Consider the following 19070-nt stretch of genomic DNA (forward strand, 5'->3'; position numbering starts at 1 on the left):
TGTTGCTGGAGTTCCCTTCCGCTAGACTGTTGTTTCGAGCACCGAGCCTCCTTTCCTTTGACTCGAGAGGACTTGCTCACGCTTGATATTGTTCCGATAGTGCTCGTGGTCGAGCACCGACTAGTTCTTCGGTGGTTTGCGGCCAATGAACGCCGCCACCACGCTCATCGCTATTTCCGCCTCAAGATCTTGAGCATCAACCGACTCGCTCTTTTTCTCGTCGACTAGTTCAGGCATGACGAGCCAGCTTTATTGAATTTCTTCACGCTTCCTCAATCGATAGATTGCCTCGACGAAACTCTGAACTCGTCAGAGTGGCAACAGGACCAGATGTGAAAGAACTCCTCGAAGAATTCTTTCTCAAAGTTAGCCCATGTCATCTGGTTCACTGGGCGCTTCGCTCTAATTCTCTCCCACCACATACGTGCATCTCCTGTCAAGCAGAAGGAGGCGCACTTCACCTTTTCATGCTCTGGCCAGTCCAGAAGCTCCATCGTACCCTCCAGTGTTTTGAACCAGGTTTGAGCATCTCATGGTTCACTGGTGCCTGAGAAGATCAGATAGGCTTCTCTCTTTGCCTCTGCTGCTGGGGCTACTGGTGTTGTAGGCTGGACTGGTGGAACCTCTATAACTACTGGGGTTGCTATGGTTGGTTCCGGGGTGACAGTGGGAGTGTTCTGCTGATTAGCCTTTAAGGTGGCTATCTCCTGTCGCTGTTCTTCTAGCTGCTTCTGTAACTGAGCCACTACTACTGTAAGGTCTGGGGGAGGCACTGAACTACCTGCCTCATGCTGGGGCTCAGTAGCTGGTGCCCTTCTAGTTGGGCGTACTCTTGCCATTTCTAAAGGAACAAAGGACATACATAACTAAAGCATCATGTGTATATAACTACTATCACTATCCTGTTAGTTACTATCACCACTAAGCATACTTTAGTTATTTACAAATATGAAAGCAATAAACATAACAAAGTGAGAGGTATTCTTACTTGGAAGCTGCAGGTTCAATGCTGATGTGTGTGTAGGAAGTATGAAACTTTCTGCTCTGATACCACTCTGTAACGACCCGCCTTCTACTAACTAGGCTGTGAGGCCGATCGTTACATTATGCTATCAAATTCATGTGCGGAAAGCTGATCTGATGAAAATTTTGCTGAACTAATGAATATGCTTCTGTTAATCGCTATACTATCTGAACTTAATGTTTAAACTACCCCTTGAATTGCTGTGGCTATGCTAGAAGGGGTGTTTTAGGTCTTTGCTGTCATCTGGAGCTGAACTAAAGTGTTTTCAGCTAGTACTAGGCCTCTGATCGATCCACGGATCGATCCAACAATGAGCAATCGATCCAGTACAGTCTGGATCGATTGGGCAGCTCAGTTTCGACCAAGAAACTTAGCAGATCGATCGTGACCACCGGGGATGTAGGATCCACCATGATCCGATCGATTGCATCCATTAGCACATGTCGAACTAAGAAGAGATCGATCAGTTATCGACAGAAACTTTAAATTAGCCCAAGTTTCCGCACGCGTAGTTCAACATCGCATGAACTGTAGAATCGATCACCGATCGATCGAGAAGCCTCCAATCGATCGGCTGATCGATCGGGATTTCTGATTTCATATCAGAACCTGATTTCAGCCCTGGTTCGAGCAGAAATCTCATATACCAACTCTAAACTAACTTAAATGCATTCTAACAACAATTAACTAGCATTCTAAACGTGGCATGGTGCATATTTCACTAGTTCATGACTTTTAAGCAAACTGAAATACGAAAACTAAAAGTAACAAGGTTCTAATAGTTAGACTTGCTAAATCCCTAAGATCTTCATTCCAAACTCCTTTTTCACACACACATCTTCGTTGCATTGCCCTCCAGCCTCCGCTAGTCCATCTTTCCTTTACCTTTATCTGCAGTATAAGGAAAAAGTATCTGTAAGCTTTCGCTTAGTAAGAAATCATCTATCTCACAAAACATGCATACGATGCAATTTATGATTTGAAAACATGCTATTTGAAATATACGCTGAACAGGTGAGAGCATGGCATGGTATCATACAACATGGAAATCAAAAACTGATCATAGAGCTATCACATGTATTAATGATAAAAACTAAGCTGAAGCATGAACTGAGCTAAAACTAAAACTAAGCTGGAACTGAGTTTAAACTGTATACACAACTGATTTGTGAGTTTTGAAAACTATTTATCATAGATAGATTAAAATACATAATCATGCTGCTGTTTGGGCCCGGTAACTGTACTTGCTATGCGCGCATCCCTAACTAGACCCGGGTTTGCAAGTCCCGAATTTAGTAGGGTTTACTAGGTTATCTAAACCTAGGGGCGACTATGGGAGCCCAACCCAATGGATATCTAATCCAGTACAGTGCCACTGCTAAAATAAAATACTGATTATAGCTGAGTTCTTCTTATATTGCTATTTCTAGGTTATCTGAACCTAGAGGCGACTGTGGGAGCCCACCCATTGGACTGTAGTCCCATATAAGCTATACTAAAGCTAAACATACTGAATGAATGCTTCTATCGCATTTAGCTAAGCTAGTAAAATGCTTAAGTTGCATTTTAACCGTGCTAATAATTTAATCGAACACTTGGTATGCGCTAATTCGCATCCCTTGTGCCGAAAATCTACATACTACTAAACTGAAGCATAAAATTCACACGGAAGCTACTTATACTGCAGGTGAGGGGTTTCTTACTTCCTGCGCTAGTTTTCTTACGATCTGATCGCTAAATTTCCGGTGGAGAAGATCCCTTCGTCGATCTCCTTGCGTCTATGTGTTCTTCTCGCGGAGAGGAGCGTCCTCGTGCCGGAGTTGTCGCCGGAAGGTGCTCTTGGAACCCTTGGGACGGAACCCTAGCCCTTGGGGCTTGGTGCGCCGAGAGAAAGAAGAGGAGAAGGGGACGGCGTGTAAGGGTTTTGAGGGAGAGGAGAGTTACGTTAAAAAATAACTCTTCACTTAATTCTTCCCTATTTATATTAAGTGGGTAATTCAGCCCAACTCAAATATAAATATAATTGTTCCCCTTTTCTTCCAGCACGGCCCTGCTGGGTTCACTTGGTTACTAGAGTTCACCTTAAGTCATAGAACTCAATAGGTCTCGGGTTCAATTCCCGCTTAAGCTATTTTACGATTCTATTTATTTTTGCTACTTCTGCTATTCTAAAAATTCTGTAAAAATATCCTAAAATTCTAGAAAAATCATAGAATATTTCTAAAAGTATTTCGAGAATTTTCGGGCGTTACAGGAGGATACTATTAGACGTGCCTAAGTGTATACCATTACTTGACACTAAGTCCATTAATAAGATTATGCCCCTTCCGATGGAGAAGATCACATGCTCTTAATTAATTTTCTATAGTCACCCTAAATGGAAGTTTGATCTAGTGATCCGCAAACAAGCTCATCCGATATGGAGGAAGGCACTCAGGGCCAACGCGTAAGCTTGTTGCATCACTTACAAACCAGTAATGGAGACCATGGGATTCATATACTAATCCCTCTCCCACTTAGTTATTTATGGTGAGGAATTTTAACCTAGCTATCATACACATGCACACATATACAGTAAATAAAAAATAATAAATTTGGAAATTATTTTCCAACTATTATGGCCTTTTTCCATCACTGTCCTCCGTATGCTCCAACCCTAGCTGCTGCCATCTTTAGCCACCGCCATTGGGTCGAATCATCGCATTCATCTTGCTTCTTATTCCGCTGCGCCTCTGGTGCTCCAAAAGTACCACGCCTCGCAAGCATCCGATCCGCGACAAAAATAGAATTTTACATGTGTCGATCCTATATTCCTCGAGGGAATGTACATGAAATCTAGATCGAAAATAAAATTCTAAAACCTAGGGCTAATATAGCTCCTGCTATATTAGTTACATACAATCATGCAAACACAAAAATAATGCCCTTGACATGTCCAAGAGTCCAATCACACACAACATCTATAAGTCATAATAGTTGAAGCCTGCAACCACAAAGTTAGCACATCCTACTATTATCCTGCCTAAATTATGTATGACATGTGCATAACCTATTTGAAAATTAAACACACAAAGGCAAACCCTAGCTCTGATAACAATTGTTGGTTAGTCCTATGAAAACGTACCGGTTCCACTGTACAAAAATTTTTGTACAAGTGTCGAACCTTTCCTTAAATAACCTATTGTGTTCTTTAGAAGTTAAATTAGGAATCGCAGACGGAACTTAACATCATTGATTCCAAATTTAACTTATCTGTTCTTAATGGTTTAAATTTGAATCGCAAGCGGAACTTAACACTATTGATTCAAATCCACCTATGTTATTAATTTCATTAAATATTAATTTCCAAAATTGGCTTCCAGGACTGCATGGCGAGGCACATGGCCTTCTTGGATATGTGAGCAACCACCACCGCCTAGGCAAAGCCTTTTAAGGAAAGCTAATATTTAATTTCCTTAAATAACTCTAGGTTAACCAAAAAGAACAATCGAATCACAAATTTGAAAAAGAAGAAAACACAAACTTGAAAAACTAGATCTAATGCCTCTTGTGTTTGGAATTCATACAAAAGAAATACAACTAGTATGATGCAGAAATTAATTACTAATTATACCTTCCTTTGTAAACTTTAATGACCTCTTGATCTTCTACCGTATTCCTCTTCTTATCTCGGACGTTGTGTGGGCAACGATCTTCCGAGACGAGAACCACCAAGCTCCTTCTTCTCCAAGCAAAATTTGGCCACCATTAATTCTCCATGAGAAGTAAAGGTCCGGCCACCACCACCAAGCTCCAAGGGATGCTAGAAACGAAGCCTTCTTTCTCTCCTTCTTCTCCTAGCTAGAACCGGCCACCATGGACTTCCCTTAAGTTGATGCCGCCAGCCACAAAGGAGGAAGAGAAAAGAAGGAGAAGAGGAGACCCTAGGGCCGGCCACACCAAGGAAGAAAAGAGAGGAAGAAAAGAATAGAGTCGTTAGCCCTGAAGGCACCTCTACCCCCTCTTTTATATTCCTTGGTCTTGACAAATAAGGAAATTTTAATAAAAACTTCCTTAATTCCTTTACCATGAAAAATAAATTTTAATTAATTTTAAATCAATTCCTTTTTTCAATTTCTTATTTCCCCAAAACAAGGAGAGTTTTAATTAAAACTTCCTAATTTGTTTCCGGAAATTTATAAAAGATTTCTCCAATAATTTTTCCCTTCATGGTGGATTATAAAAAGGAAATTTTATAAATTAAAATCTTTCTTTTAAACATGTGGATAATTTTCAAAAATGAAAGTTATCTCTAAAAATTAAAATCTCTTTTCAATCTATAAATAAGGAAAGATATCAAATCTTTTCTTAATCTTTTGTAGAAACTAATAAAAGAAAATATTTAATTTTTAAAACTCTCTTTTAAATTATGATCATGGTTAAAAAGGAAAGTTTTCTCAAAATTAAAATCTCCTTTCAATCTACAAATAAGGAAAATTTCAAATCTTTTCTTAGTCTTTTGTAGAAAGCTATAAAAGGAAAGATTTAAATTTTAAACTCTCTTTTAAAATCATGATATCCACATAAAAAATAATTTTAATAAAATTCCATTTTAATATTCTAGTGGCCGGCCACCAACTTGGCTCATCCACTTAGTCTTGGCCGGCCCTAGCTTGGGTTCCAAGCTAGCTTGGCCGGCCCCATTAGGATGGGTAAGAAGGTGGGTATGTGGTGGGTATAAATCTCTAAATACAAGAGGCTACGATAGGGACCGAGAGGAGGAATTGGTTTTGGTCTCCCGATGAAATTAAGCTTCCCGTGTTCGCCCCGAACACACAACTTAATTTCATCAATAATAATTCATACCACTAAAGAATTATTATTGAACTACCGCATCAATCCCAAATTATATTTTTGGGCTCCTTCTTATTATGAGTGTGTTAATCTCCCTGTGTTTAAGATGTCGAATGTCCACTAATTAAGTGAGTTACTGACAACTCATTTAATTAATATCTTAGTCCAAGAGTAGTACCACTCAACCTTATCATCATGTCGGACTAAGTCCACCTGCAGGGTTTAACATGACAATCTTTATGAACTCCTCTTGGGGACATTATCATCCTAGATTACTAGGACACAGTTTTCTTCTATAATCAACAAGTCACACTATAAGTAACATCATTTCCCAACTTATCGGGCATTTTGATTTATCGAACTAAATATCACCCTTTGATAAGTCAAAGAAATAAATATTAAATATATGTGCTTGTTATTATATTAGGATTAAGAGCACACACTTCCATAATAACTAAGGTCTAGTTCTTTTATTAAATCAGTATAAAAAGAAATTACCTTAAATGGTCCTGCTCAATACATTTAAAGTGTACTAGGGTAATTTATTAGTCAAGATAAACTAATGCCTAATTACACTACAACTATTCCAATGGTTTGTTCCTTTCCATCTTAGTCGTGAGCTACTGTTTATAATTTATAAAGAACCGATAACACAATCTTCTGTGTGTGACACCACACACTATGTTATCTACAATATAAATTAATTGAACATCTACATTTGGTATATATAAATGTAGACACTTGACCAATGTGATTCTTATAAATGTTTATATAAAAGCTAGGCTTTTAGTATACACTCCAACACGATGTTGTCCCTTTCCTTCCTACCTTCCCCATTTTTCTTCGACTTCCTCAACCGGCGCCGCCTGCGACGCTTCTCCTCTAGCACGTATAAAGCTTTCGGTTGAGGGAGTCGTCCTGAGTCTTCTTCTTCCCCATTCCTTTTCCCTTCTTCTGTGCCCTAGCCATCTTCTCAGTCGCGTCTCCTCCTTCTCCTCTACTCATCCCTGCTAACCCTCGCGGCTTGACGTTGGCTGTTCGAGCCCTAGCATTGATACCACCGACCAGATCGCCACCTGATCTCCTCGTGCCTCCACCGTCACCACCCGATTGTCTGACGCGGTGCCCTAGAGCTCGAGCCACCGTCGGCCGAGACTTCCCTATGCCCTAGCGCTGATCGCTGTCGACCCTTGTTCTTCTCCAGCTAGTCGTCGCCAGCCGAGCCTAAACCTTCTTGCCGCGAGACACAGTATCGAGTGCCCCCCCCCCCCCTCTGCTGCGATTTGGCAGCACAACAACCACCCCGAGCCCTAGGTCGATTCCTCACCGCCGTCTCTCTCTGCCCTGAGGCGCCACCTTGCTCGGGTTGGTTTTGGATAGGAGCAAGGAATCCAAGCCCTAGTCTCACCCTCTGGTAAATCTCCAACAGAGAGGAAGAACTTGGTATTGAGTTAGGTAAGACCTAATTGGGAATTTGGATTGGGATCCTGTGCTGAATTTGTTGGCTGATAATTGTGGTACTCGTCACTATTTTTCCACAGCATCTTCTGCGAATTTCGACAGTGGGTTCATCAGGATTGGTTCAGCGGCTGAGGTATCAATTTCGAGTGAGTTTTTGGATTGAGGTAAATGCATTGATGTTAGTATGAAAAGGGTTACATAGTTAGATGCTATTCATCTTGTTCGTTAGGTTTAATCCAAATAATGGAATAACTAGAGTTAAAAGGTTGGATTTAATCTAAGCTTCGGGTTAGATCCAATTTATTTAATTAATCGAGATTAATGAATGAATTAGGGTTCCTAGTAAATAAGGATTTTGGTTTAGCTATCTTGTTACAATAAAACTTTGCTAAACCGTACGATTTATTACATGATTCGGATTCGGGACGAGCACTTCGACATAGAGGTTGATTAGCTCGATCTACATTGGAGGTGGGTACCCTGACTTATCTCTTTTGATATATTATGTTGATATGCTTAGTAGATTTTTAACAAGTAGTAATAATTATGTTTATATCTACATCGGTATGTCACTATTTGTTTCTTGAGCATGCATTGTTTGTTACCTACTTGTTTTGCATGCATGCCCTATTTATTATTTATGTTATAAAGGTAGTGACATATCATGCCTTATGATATACCGGATTAGTTAGTTACCATATCTGACCCGTGTACCTAGATCTATTTATTTGATCCATTTATTTTTTTATACATGTTTTATGGAGGTAGATATGGTCAAGATTTGCATGCTTAGTGTCATGCACCATCTTGCATGATTGCATGTTGTGCGATTAGTAGCCCTATTATTGTTGAGCTCATCGCCAGTTACATGGATCTACACACACAACCACTCATGGGTTAGTGGTATATCAGGCAGGGTGTGTGGCAGTTTGCTCTGTCAGTGCTCCGCTGGTATACTCATGGGTAGTGTGACGTAGCGTGGTAGCACGTCAAGGATCCCTCCTCTGGATTATCTCAGGGAGATGAGAGCATTGAGCTCCCCCACTTATGATTTGGGGTAAGAGGATAGGTGTACTCCGACAGCATCTCGTCCACTCAGTTACTCATCAGAAGCAGTGATGGCAAAGTGCACAGTTGTTATAGTCCTACCCACTCGGTCTCACCATCGTATGTGAGATGGCTGACTGGCGTCAGGGGTGACCATGTCATTGGCATCATATGCATGATTGCATTTATTGCTTGTGTTTGCTGCACTTTATTTACTGCATATTTGGTGGATGCATATGATTAACATGCATACAGGATCATGGTACTCCTCAGTCTGACGACCTTATTTACCTTATACTCAGGTCCTGGTTAGTACAGTTTCCCCCCTTTATTTCAGTTTTGCATTGTTCCTTTATATATATATCCAAGAGGTTGTACTCATATTTATTACTAGTTGTTATGTCTTATTATGCATGTCAGTCGGTATCCGCTGAGGAGTTGACTCACCCCATTGATTTATACTATTTCAGGGTGAAGCCGTCAGGAGTTCCAGTCGCTAGTCTCCCTCCAGATCGCAAGGATTTTCGTTTGGTCTTTTGTTTTCCTATTATACTATCTAATCTATGTTTCAGACTTGTATTGGTTTTGCACCATGGATTTTGTTTAGTCCTTTGTTTGTCGACGGGATTTATTCGATATGTTCTGCTACGTGCCTGCCTGGATGACAAAAGATGTAAGTTGGATGTTGTTTATGGTTTTCATATTGTGTTGACTGTTAGAGGCTGATATATATATATATATATATATATTGCGTGGTTGTGGATTTATGTTTATTGTTATTGTTCCGGTCGTGTTGGCCGAGGTATATGTGGCCCTGAGGGCGTGTAGTGAAGTCCCAGATTGTCACCCGTATAGGGGAGATGTTGTCGAAATTTCTTCTGGCAGGGACTACCCAAGACGTGACATGAATAATATTCATATTATATTTTTTCACACAAGATCAAATAATAGATAGAGTGGCTTAGGCATCTCAGCCACCAACAGAGGTGGGGGAGTCATAGCCTCTATCCATCGAGACACTAAATGATATTTATTATGATGTTGTCGGTGGACAGACAAAAAAACTCCACCCTCTACGGCCTTGGCTCTCAAGGCAATGTCATATTTGATCATTTGAGGACTCCTAGGGGTCGTGATGGTTCCTCTTCTTCTTCTTCTTTTATTGAGATGCAGACTTTAAGAAGGAAAAATCAAGAACTGCATAATCAAGTTACCTCAATGGATTAAAAGATGAATGAGTGGATGGCGGCTAAGTGGCAGCGAGTCGAGAATGATCGAACGTGAAAACAAGATCATGATGCTCTCATGGCTCAGATGCGAGCGTTCGTAGGTCATTTGCCCTCGATGCCACAAGAAATCTCCCGTAGAAAAATATGAAGCTTGTAAAAATTTACAGTGATCTCCCATAGATCTCGATTCTTCTTGCTTGTTCGCGTTTGCACTTGTCATTACAAAGACGATTACGATGAACTGTCCTTGAAGATTTTATGAACCAAATCCCTCCCGGCCTATGGATGTTCTTCTTGAAGAAAATTCTTAAGCGCATTAATCTTTTTTGTGCTTCACTTAGATGCCATATATAGGGAGCACCTCGGTAGTTTTTTCAAAACTGCACTTACGTGCAACTAGGGCTGTAAATGAACTAAGCGTTCGTGAACAAGTTTGGTGTTCGACTTGGTAAGAGCTTGTTTATGTTCGTTCAAACCGTATTCATTAATAAAACTCTTTTTAATATGTTAAATAAATAATATACTAAAATAAAATAAATAAATAAATTTAAATTATCAAGCTCAATAATCAATCAAACAAGCTTGAATTAAAAGCTTGATAACATCTAAATGAACCAAGCTCGAACCAAACTCAAGCCAAGCTCGAACCAAGCTCAACCCAAACTTGAATTGAGAGCTTGATAACATCTAAATGAATCAAGCTCAAGTCAAGATTCAAACAAGCTCAAACTCATAAAAAATAAACCAAGCCAAGCTTGAACACTTATTTCAAAAGCTTGGTTCATTTTAAGTTCGACTCGGCTCGGTTTGATTACCTTATCAAATAAGCTTGAACACTCCAAAGATCAGCTCGACTCGACTTATTTACAGCCCTACGTGTAAGTACTACATTATATTGAAGTAACTGCCACTTACAGTAACCTCTAACATTAGAATGTGTCAATACGACGAAATTTTATTATTTGAGAATTAGACTAACAAGTGATCTTACAAGATGATATCGCAAGGATGTGCTAAAAGATACAAGTGAATTGCTCGAGGAATTATATTTATAGTTAATATACCTAAATATAAGGATAGACTTAAACTTGCTAACCTCAAATTTTGAGATTGAGCCGACCAGAATAAGTCAAGCCAATTTAGGTAGAATCCAAATTTGTTTGATAGAGCAAATGACATAACATAATAGATTAAGCCAAGTTGCACAAGCAACAAGTGATTAAGAACATTAATTTCAAAGTCAAAAGTAAAATATATATATAGTTTATGTTAGAGATCAAGTGGGTCACTCCATCTGTTTTTTACACTGATAAACGATCAGTTGATGTCGATTCGATTCGCACCTTCTTTTTCTCCCGCCTCAGCACCGGCCACTTCTAACCAATCGAATCCAATCTCCCTCCCACTAGATTCGGATGCTGTGCTGTCCCTCCACTTTGCCAAAACCGGTAATTATATCATAAACCAACGCTGCGCTGTCCGTCCATTCGTTTCCTATCGCGTCAGGGACGAAACGACGTGACGTGTTCTTCACCCTTCCTTCTCCCAGTAGAGAACTTTCCGCGCTCGTATCCGATCCGCCAATTGGCGGAGTTGTAGAGTTTGGGTACGACGCGTGAGGGTGTGAATTCCTTTGGCTGCACATATTCTCGTGCCAGTCCTGCTGACCGCCCGGTTCGAGGGTTCCCTATAATCGAGTTTAGGAAAGCGCTCCGGGCACGTGATTTGGGCCTGACTTTTACGGACCTTTTTAACAATTTTATTTGCGTTAATTAATGGGGATTTTGTAGCTAAGATCCGAGGATCGCGACGGGAAGGTGTTCGACGGAAGGCCGCCGAGGATGATGACTGCGTCCTCCTCCGGCGGCGGTGATAGATCAAGCGTCGCTTACTTCCCCCTTCGCCTCCTCTCTCTGCCTCGCCCTGAGTCGCCTTCAAGCCGCGAGGGAGCGGAGGAGAAAGAGGCGAACCCCCTCCTCCCGATCCGATCCGGCGGTGATCCTATAGCGAACGGCCACGATGAGGGATCCGAGCGCGCGTACGAAGCCCATGAGAAAGTCCTAATCGCTGAGGATGACGCCGACGATGACGGCGGGTCATCTGCACCGCCTTTCTCGTGGAAGAAGCTGTGGCTCTTCACCGGGCCGGGGTTCCTGATGAGCATAGGGTTTCTGGATCCAGGGAATCTGGAAGGGGATCTGCAGGCCGGAGCTATTGCGGGATATTCATTGCTCTGGCTGCTGCTGTGGGCGACGGCGATGGGGCTGCTGATCCAGATGCTATCGGCCAGGCTCGGCGTGGCTACTGGGCGGCATCTGGCGGAGTTGTGCCGGGAAGAGTACCCACGCTGGGCACGGTTGGTGCTCTGGTTCATGGCGGAGGTGGCCATGATCGGGGCGGACATCCAGGAGGTGATTGGGAGCGCCATTGCGATCAAGATATTGAGCCGTGGCATGCTTCCACTCTGGGCAGGAGTTCTTATCACGGCCATGGATTGGTAGGAGCTGAACCGGTTCGTTAAATTGCTTTGAGTTTCTCTTACTTCTTGTAGCTGCTAAAAGATGTACTTTTTAATATGCATTCATTTACATCTGTTAATCTAGATGACTACCTTGTGTCCAAGAACTGCACAGCTTTATTAGGATATCTTTTAAATCTGTCCTTTTCTCCGAGCTTTGTTATTTTCTAGCAAACCGACATCATCAGATGCAAGTGCAACATCTCATTAACTAAACAGCATCATGTTTCCATCAATTTTGAGTGATTCTTTTGGTTTGATAAGGTTTCCCAAGTGAAAGTCTAACATTAAATGGCATCTCCTGCGTCACTGTTGATGTTGATGTCAATTAGTCACTAACATCAGTTGTTTTCCTTGTGGCCTCGCATTTTTAAAAATTTCTTCACGCAGGATTTGTGCCAGTTGGGAGCTGATCTTTAAGATTTCTCAGTTAGTTCCATTTCTTAAATTTTGTCTATTGATTAAATACAATTTATATGAGTTTGGTAGGGCAAGTTATTAGACTTTGAACTGTTCTTCCATCTTCTTTAGACTATAGTGAGCTAGTTGACTTTTTGATAAGATGTTATTTTTTTTTTTTTCTGAATTCTAGTTTCATACAGATAGAAGCTTAGATATTAACAAAAAAGGAAATGCACAAGGATATTATATAACCAATAATGTATGGTTGCAAATAGGTTGAATTAATACATTTACATTATTGTTTTTTCATTAGTTTACTAGTAGTTCCTGCAGAGAGTTTTTGTATAAATCCATCCTAATATTGCAATATCAGGATCCCCTCTGTTGATAACCAAGTCAAGATTTTTCTTGTAGCTTCATTTTCCTGTTTTTGGAGAACTATGGTGTGAGGAAACTTGAAGCATTTTTTGCAGTTCTGATTACTACAATGGCTACTTCCTTTGCATGGATTTTCAGAGAAGCCAAGCCTAATGAAGCAGACCTTCTCATCGGTAGAGAACTTTTTTCTATGGCTTGTAATTGTTTAATTTTCATCTTCGTTACTTCACGATCATCAGTTTCTCTTGTCTTCTCTTTACAGGTGTTTTAGTTCCAAAACTTGGATCAAAAACAATAAGGGCGGCCGTTGGAGTTGTTGGTTGTGTGATAATGCCACATAATGTCTTCCTGCATTCTGCTCTTGTACAGTCACGAAAGATTGACCCCAACAAGAAAACTCAGGTTCGAGAAGCATTAAGATATTACTCAATTGAGTCAACGCTGGCCCTAATGGTCTCGTTTTCAATAAATATGTTCGTTACAACAGTTTTTGCAAAGGGATTTTATGGTACTAAAGAAGCGGAAAATATAGGCCTTGAGAATGCAGGGAAATTTCTGCAAGAGAAATATGGGCAGGGACTATTTCCTGTTCTCTATATATGGGGAATAGGTTTACTAGCAGCTGGGCAAAGTAGTACAATTACCGGTACATATGCTGGACAGTTTATCATGGGTGGTTTTTTGAATCTACCTTTAAAGAAATGGATCAGGTCATTGATCACTAGAAGCTTTGCCATTGTACCGACTATTGTGGTTGCTCTATTTTTTGACACATCTGACTCTGCACTAGATGTGCTGAACCAATGGCTTAATGTGCTTCAATCTGTTCAGATCCCATTTGCCCTTATCCCGCTCCTCACACTGGTGTCGAAGGAACAGGTTATGGGAATTTTTAAAATTGGCCGTACCACACAAGTAAGTCATGATCTGCAAACTTCAATTGCAGTTCGTTTTTCATTATTTTTCTTGATGCTATGAATTTTCTTATATTTCATCTGGAGGCTTTAACTGCAAATTCATATTCCCAATTTACTTTATCATGTTACCTATCATTCAATTTAAAAGCCAAAAAGTGCAGGTACTCTCATATTTTTCTAAGAATATATATCATTCGAAGATATTATGTAAAAGCAGTCCATCTTTCTTAAGGCTCTTAGGATTCAGCCCTACAGTTTTTATTCCCTCTCAGCTTCTTTCTCATCAATTTTTTGGATTCATGATCTTTAAGGTTCTGTTGGATTTTCACTTTAATTCTATGAATGCTCAAAGATCTTGTACAAGGCAAGGGCATTCTTTATGCTGAATTCCATCTCATCTAAGTTGCATGTTTAAGTTTCCTTGTTATATATACATGCACTAGTAGAAGCTGAGTAATCTATCGAATTGTCTGTGCTGCAGATTCTAACCTGGGTCGTGGCAGCACTCCTAATAGTTATCAATGGCTATCTATTACTGGAATTCTTCTCTTCTGAAGTCGAAGGTTTGCTACTAGGGTCTATATTCTCTGCTGCGGTAGCTGTATACACGACATTTGTTATTTATCTCATTCTGCACGGTGGCGACTTCTCAACCGAGCTCGCCTCATCAATTCGAAAGCAATTTTGGCATTGAGATATACTGATAACATCATCAATCAAATCATGTTCAAGGGATCTCCATATAGATTCCTAAAATCGGGAGATGATCTGATTAATGAAATCAGAATATGCTGAATAACAGCAGAGCTGATGCAATCAAGATAGATCTACCAATACCATGCCTTGATAGAGGCCCTGCAAGTGCTAATGGATTATGCAACTAATCGATACAATTCCAGAATGTTTATCTTACAAGACTTTGTTCTTGAAACATGATGATCAATAGAGCAGGGTTATTTTTATATATATGTATATTGCCTGCTTGAACAGCAAAAGGTTCTCAGTTGGGATCGATAGAGATGTATTCATCACAAAGGTTTTCTTCTAACCTACTTGATGCTAATTAAAGCATTTGAACTGGTGTATCATGCCTTCCCCTTCTCGCTTTGTGCTCATGTATATGTTTTATTAAAGTTTACAACTAGTTGTGTTTACTGGATGTAGTTTTTCTTGGGAAATGAATAATATTCTTTGTGCTAGAAGGTTGTTTCCATGTTGGAATAAGACGACTGCGCTAATGACTGGCGCATGAGGAAGGGGACTTTTTCTTTGGAAATAAATAATATTGAGGTGCTTCCCAAAAATCTCTTCAGGAGTTTCTGGGATATGGGATTATGAAGCGGTGAGCCTAGTTACTATAAAAAGTTTATCCTATCTTAATTTTTATCTTCGGATTATAGACAGTTAATGTAGTGAATCTATATTTAAAAGAAAAAAAATATATTTAAATTTTCAATATTGTTATTCTTGAAGTTTAAACTTCAAACCTCACCTAATATTTTTTTTTTTAATTTTACAAATTTCTTGTAAATTGTACATTAAAGATGTCCTAAAATAGGTGTTCTGCTCTGGCTAAATTCTAGCAATCGCTCTCCAACAAGAAAATAGGCTAAATTTTAACCATCGCTCTCCAATAAAAAAATAAACAAGTACGTTTGGGTGTAACAAAAAAATTTATACAAAATTATATATCGTATTAAAAAATTTAATATAAAAAATATATATAAGTATTATATTAAAATTTTAATATACTAAAATTGTGATATAATAATATTTTAAATTTTATTATAATATAAATTTCATACTATTCATATTAAAAATTTTGATATTCCAAAAAATATAGAAATACTAAAAAATATATATCTCACATCACATATATATTATTTCATTATTTTGACATTTTTGGTATATCAAAATATTAAAAAATTATAAATTTTATATTGATAACAATACTAAAAATTTTAATACGGAGTTTATACCTTATCAAAATTTTGATACGTTAAAATTATATATCCTAATCATCTGTTTCCCTGTAATGGAGTTAAACAATAAAGTCCGTTTGTAGTCAACAATCAAATAATTAGAAGATAGGAGAAATTTTTTTTTACGAGGCTAGTTAAAAATTGACTAATTTTTTATCAAATCCAGTTGATAAATTTTTAAAATATCTAAATCATGTATCATAATTATTAAATCATGTACCCATTTTTTATTTTACCATCATCCTTAAATTAATTCGACTTAAAAAATTTTAGAGTTAAATTGATTTCTTTATATGTGTTTGAAAAAATTCATCAGCTAATTTCGATTAAAATCGACTGTTGAAGTTAAAGATCTCAAAATAATATGAAATTAATTTCTATGTTCGTCTAATTCTCCTATTGTAAAAATACTATCAAATATTAATTTGACGTAATATATTGAGAGAAGTGATTTTTTAAATACGAATATATTCGAAAAAATAATTCATGTTTAAAAAATCATTGTTTTTAATATATTCGGTCAACTTGATGTTTGATAATATTTTTACAATCAGGGGAACTAGACGAATACATAGGAATTAGTTCATATCATTTTGAGATCTTTATGTCCATCAATTGATTTCGATCGAAACCAATTGATAATTTTTTCAAATATAATGAATTTATTTTTCCAGTTGAATTGATTTTAAAATTACGATGCATAATTCAAACATTTTAAAAATTTATCTACTTGTTCAATAAAAAATTAAAAAACGCTTATTCTATTATAAAAAAGTGATCACCCTTCCTCAACTTACCAGACGACTTATCGATATTAACTAATTTTAATATTTTCCCGCCTTTAATTGTCTGGGCCACACCTTGTCCGCTGACCTCCTCTTCCTTAGACTTTAACGTCAGTGACGGCGTGGGTCCCAGGCTACTAAGACACCACTTGGTCAACTACGAGATGCGAGTGGGGACTAGTAAGACTCGACTTGGGCAACTACGATACGCGAGCGGCGCATACTAGCTAGCCGCTCCAGGGCGCCGCGTCGATGCGCGCCGCGTCATGTCGCAGCGTGCTCGTGTCGGTGGATTCAGTGCGGGAGGAACGAAGCAAAGCAGCAACGGGTGCTACTTTGTATTATATGCCTCCATCGTGCGTTTGCTTCACTCGCTCGCTCACTGTCACGGCGCTTTGATGGTTGGAAGCAGAGCGACCATGGATCGCGGCGCCGCCTTCCTCCTCTCCGTCGCGCTTCTCTCCCTCGCTACCTCCCCCGCCGCCCACGCCCAGTCCCCGGCGTCCTCCCCCGCCGCTTCAACCGCCATCCCCCCGGTTTTCTTCGCTGCCTCCCCTACTACCAAACGCACCGCCCATGCTTCTCCCCCGTTCTCGCACATCCACCTCGCCCCCGCCGCTTCCCCCGCCAGCTCCGCCTCCTCCTCCTCCTCCCGCGTCTCCCCCGCCGCCGCCCCTTCCAAATCCACCTCCGCCCGTCTCGCCCCCGCCCGTCCTCCCGCCACGTCCTTCACCCCCATCTCTTCCCCTCCCCTCTCGTTGCGCCTCTCCTCCCCTCCCGCCTCGGCTCCCGTCGCCTTCCCTCCCATCACTGCGCCGCCGGCCGCCGCCCCGACTATCCTCCCTCCACCCCCCGCCTCGGTCCCAACCAGCTCCCCGCCGGTTCCTCCTCCCGCATTGCCTCCTCCGGCGCCGTCTGCAGCGCCGACTCCTGCTGCTGCGCCCCCCGCTGAGGTCCCGTCCGCAGCGCCGCCAAAAGCGAGGAAGAGCGCCGGCCCGATCTTATCGCCAGAACTAGCGACCCCGCCCGAGGGAGCCACCGCGCCGGCTGCCTCCCCTGGCGAAGCTGCCGAGACGGTACGTACTCCACGCTGATTGATCAGATCCGAGCCCTCCGATCCGATCACGACGGTCAGCTGCCATTCTCCTCGGCAGGGCCCCCGATTACTGCCCTGCCGGGCCAGCTGTGTGCCGTTCGTACACCGAACCTCAGACTCCATTTAAATTCAGTTTTTTGAAAACCCTCAAGTCCGATACGCATACGAACAACACCATTATCTATCCTCTCTTTATTATACTTCCTGAAAAATAAAAATAAAAATAAAAATAAAACTATTTTAATTAGTTTTAACTCTTTGGTTGCAGAGTGGAGGCTACACAGTGAGGAAGATGATGAGCTTGGGGTTCTTTCTGAGCATTGCTGCCATCTGGTTCGTCTAGATAAAAAGAATGGCATTCTCTATGATTTAATTATGCGTGATGCCCCTTGTAGTCTGTTAGTGTTATTTTATCTTATAGTAGTTGTCTGTTCTTCTTTCTTTTATAAAGAAAGTCACCTCTCAGGAGAGATTGGGTTGGCTTAGGAAGGCAGCTGGTCTGCTTGCTTCTTGGTTGTGGTTCAGTGTGGAGTGGGGGACTTGTACCTGGGTTTGGACATTGTTTTACTTCACTACATAATGAGAGTTTTATCTATTAGTTTTCTGTTTAATTTTGGAATGCAAAAGGAAAGTGATGCTGAATATGTTTATCATTACAGAAAGGCACACTCATTTACGCATCTATATGCGATCTAATGCTGAAAGGATTGGAGGAATAATGCTAGCTAATTAAACCATAAACGTTCTCTCTACGAGAGAGGTCAAGATCTCACTTGAAAAGATTCCATTAACATCAAACAATAATAGGAGAACAACTCTTTGCTCCAAGAAAAGAATATATAGAATAGTAAAATGAGGAAAAAGACACCTTTGAGTTTGTTTTGGCCCTAGAAGCCACAGGGAATAGAAGGTAGGCTTACATAGGTTGCAACAACCGTCACATGCATTGGGTGAGAGGTGGGGGATTTGAGGGGAAAAAAAGGGAGATCTTTGATTCTTTGTCTTTCTTGTGTGTGAAGTATGACATAAATGAAACATCAACTTTGCTTTTCAAAAAGAAATTCGTGGAGAAAGAGGATGAAAGAGGCATGGCGGTGAGGGATGCCAGATTTCTTGCAAGGCCTCTAGAAATAACCTATGGAGAACAGAACACGGCATCTTTCTTATTTGTACTCCATTAGTTAAACACAATGAAACAGATGTCTTCAGTGTATGTTGGTCTTAAATAATGGTTTTGGACGAGTTACGTACTCCAGATGTGTTGATGCTTAAAAAAGAGGAAAATGCAGCTGAAGCAGTGGATTCCCAAAATATATGAACTAATGTGTCTTTGACATTCTTTTAATGTGCTTAAAATAACGTCTGTTTAGCTGCAAGAAATTACGGATTAAAAAACTG

The 19070-nt window shown here is 40.2% G+C and overlaps 2 protein-coding genes across 2 annotated transcripts; both read left to right on the forward strand.

Annotated features, from left to right (window-relative positions):
* The first annotated feature begins 11326 nt into the window (after positions 1-11326).
* On the forward strand, positions 11327-14963 carry LOC121984054 (metal transporter Nramp6-like). Its single transcript, XM_042536816.1, has 4 exons — positions 11327-12091; positions 12929-13065; positions 13155-13807; positions 14291-14963. The coding sequence occupies exons 1-4, from the start codon at positions 11436-11438 to the stop codon at positions 14501-14503; spliced, it is 1659 nt and encodes a 552-aa protein (XP_042392750.1). The 5' UTR covers positions 11327-11435; the 3' UTR covers positions 14504-14963.
* Positions 14964-16752: 1789 nt separating this feature from the next.
* Positions 16753-18283, forward strand: LOC121984055 (classical arabinogalactan protein 9-like). Its single transcript, XM_042536817.1, has 2 exons — positions 16753-17652; positions 17941-18283. Exons 1-2 carry the CDS (start codon positions 16843-16845, stop codon positions 18013-18015), a joined length of 885 nt encoding a protein of 294 aa, XP_042392751.1. The 5' UTR covers positions 16753-16842; the 3' UTR covers positions 18016-18283.
* Positions 18284-19070: the final 787 nt, after the last annotated feature.

Source organism: Zingiber officinale, chromosome 5B (assembly GCF_018446385.1).
Source record: "Zingiber officinale cultivar Zhangliang chromosome 5B, Zo_v1.1, whole genome shotgun sequence".
Taxonomy (NCBI): domain Eukaryota; kingdom Viridiplantae; phylum Streptophyta; class Magnoliopsida; order Zingiberales; family Zingiberaceae; genus Zingiber; species Zingiber officinale.